The sequence below is a fragment of the Plasmodium reichenowi genome, chromosome 10 (genome assembly GCF_001601855.1).
Source record: "Plasmodium reichenowi strain SY57 chromosome 10, whole genome shotgun sequence".
In the NCBI taxonomy this organism is placed as follows: domain Eukaryota; phylum Apicomplexa; class Aconoidasida; order Haemosporida; family Plasmodiidae; genus Plasmodium; species Plasmodium reichenowi.
This window is the reverse complement of record NC_033655.1, coordinates 775,512-778,474: the sequence shown is the minus strand read 5'-3', so window position 1 is coordinate 778,474 and position 2,963 is coordinate 775,512. Positions and strand designations below refer to the sequence as shown.

The window sequence follows — 2,963 nt, the reverse complement described above, 5'->3', positions numbered from 1 at the left end:
TTTATTTTTTTAATTTATTTTTTTTTTTTTTTTTTTTTTTTTTTTTTTTTTTTTTTTTTTTTTTTTTTTTTTTTTTTTTTTTTTTTTTTTTTTTTTTTTTTTTTTTTTTTTTAATTTATTTTATTTTCTATCAAAGATTGTATAACAATTTTGATTATATCATATGGCCTTTATTTGGTATATATTTATATTATACATATACCATGTTAATTTTTTTAAAATATGTGTATCATAAATTTCTAATATCAATCGTTCTTTTCTTTTGTTCTCATACTTTTGTTGAGAATTATAATATTCATAAGAAAAGGAAAACATTCATATTACCACCAAGGCTTAAGAAAGCATTTTCATATAAGCCTAATAAAGTGATTAACACATTTGAAATAGGATTAAAAGCGGATGAAGAGTTGGATGATTATAAATATTTCACGGAGGAGGAGTAATAAGTGTTCCATAAATAAATAAATAAAAAAAAAAAAAAAAATATATATATATATATATATATATATTTACCATTTAAATGCTACGAATTCTTCATATATTTTGTTATTTCTTTTTTCTTTTTTTTTTTTTATTACACTTTAGGTACATTCCTCCACTACCACCTGTCGAAACGTGGGAAGATTTAATACTCAAAGAAGAGATAAGAAACAAAAAAGAAGATCCAAAAAGAAATGCTGACGATTATACATTAACACACGAAAGTAGAGAAAAAGTACTGGATATTATACGACAAACACGTTTAATAAATCACTGTAACTATGAAATTCAAAAAAACAAACAAAAAAATATTCTCTATTTTGTAACACCCAAAATTGGTTAGCTGCAATTTTATTACATGAACATGTTCATAATTTTTTTCTAAATATTTGCACTTTTTTTAGCTAGCAAAAAAAGAAACATATTTAAACACACACACAAAAAAAAAAAAAAATATATAAATAAATAAATATATATATATATATGTGAAGAATAACACAAAGGGCATATATAATAAACATTATACACATTTATAAATTTTTTTTTTTTTTTTTTTAGGACCGTATTGTAAACTGATGGAATACGATAAAGAAAAGATGGAGAGCTTAGTTAGCAAGGTTAAAGAAAAGTTTGGTAAGAAAGTAGAAATTGTTAATTTAAAGTTGGATGTAAAGATGCCTTTATTTGAGATTTTTTTACAAGCAAGTATTCACACACAAATAAAAATTTTTTATGCTCGTGGTAGAACCTTACAATATAGATTACCACCTGTATTTTGGACCAGGTGCAAAATATTAAAGGAAAATAAAATATTACAAGAAAAATATGGTGGAGAATGTGCCCCTGGATTATTCCCACAATATGATGAATATAATATAATGCAAATTATGACTGAATGTGTATATAATGATAAATATAATTTTTATGTTTATGATGTTAATTTAGAATGGGAAAATTTATGTGCTCTTACACCTGAAAATAGAGAATTGAGAAAAATAGTTCATCAAAACGTTCATGTCCCAACAAGGTTGGCAGTGATTAAGGCATTCGAGCAAGGTAAAAAAATAAATAATATATATATATATATATATATATATATAACACTGAATTGATCCTTTTATTTTATTTTATTTATTTACAGGTGTAGAAGACTTTAGAGATGTTATTCGAGAAGAATATCTTATTATGCTCAGAGAGCAAAGAAAATTAAAAGAAAATAAAAAATATAAATTTTAAAATAATCCGTATATTCAAACGTAAATTTTTTTCTTTTTTTTTTTTTTCATTAAGTTGTTTGATATTATATATATATTAACAATACACACGTGTATACCTTATTGTCTAATTTTTTTTAGACTTCCTTTTTTTTTGTTCATTCAATAATAAAAAAAATATATATATATATATATATATATATATTTGTTAATTTTTAAAATGTATTACCTCAACCAAAGGATTAATACAACAAAACATTATTTTATTTTATTATTTTTTTTTTAAATATATGAACAATTATATGTTTTATACTAATTACAAATAAATATTAAACCTATTATTTTTTTTTTTTTTTGTAATGAGAAAACAATTACACTTGGTGTCAGTATTTTTTTTTTTTTTAATAATTATAAAAGTATAAAATATATTGTTACGGATTTATATTTCAAGATTTTTTACATTTTTATAAAAATATAAATATATATATGAGATCGAAATATGAAAATTAACTACTACTTTATATGAAGATAATATATATATTCTTTAAAGCATAATAAATTTAAATAAAATACACATTTTATTTTTATATTCTTCACATATATATATTATATATATATATTTCTTTTCAATGTGTATGTACGTTTAAATAAAAATATATATATAAATATATATATATATTTTATACCTTTCCACATTTATTTCAAAACTTTACACCTTTTTTCATTGAAAATAATAAAATAAATAAAAAGGTGTTAAATGTTACATATAAAATAGTAATGATGTTTTCTTTTTTTCTTTTTTTCTTTTTTTTTTCCTTTATTTTTTATTTTTTTTTTATCGAACATGGAAAAAAACTGTAAAATAAAAGAATTATAATTTGTTAATATACTTATTTTATAATATATAAATATTATATATATATTATAATATTGTGCACAAATATATAAAATATATATAAAATATATATATTATATATATATATATACATAATAAAAATAGTATGATTTTTTTTACATAGGTTTATTTTATTTTATTTTTTTTGTTTTATTTTTTTTTTTTTACTTTTTTCTCTATAATAAAAAAAAAAAAGAAAAGAAAAGATAATAATAAATAACATATTATTTGAATTCTTAATTTATAAAAAAATATATAAAAACATATTATTTATAGAGATATTTAAATATATAATATTATATATATATATATATATATATTATATAATAGTTTTATAAACTAAAAAAAAAAAAAAAAAAAAAAAAAAAAAAAAT

At 18.1% G+C, this 2,963-nt stretch overlaps 1 protein-coding gene across 1 annotated transcript; it reads left to right on the top strand.

Moving 5' to 3' along the window:
- Positions 1 to 203: 203 nt before the first annotated feature.
- PRSY57_1020400 (hypothetical protein) lies at positions 204 to 1,716 on the top strand (the record flags this gene model as incomplete). The annotated part of the gene is made up of 4 exons (XM_012907793.2): positions 204 to 439; positions 586 to 818; positions 1,039 to 1,536; positions 1,622 to 1,716. 4 exons carry the CDS (start codon positions 204 to 206, stop codon positions 1,714 to 1,716), a joined length of 1,062 nt encoding a protein of 353 aa, XP_012763247.2.
- Between the last annotated feature and the right edge of the window lie 1,247 nt (positions 1,717 to 2,963).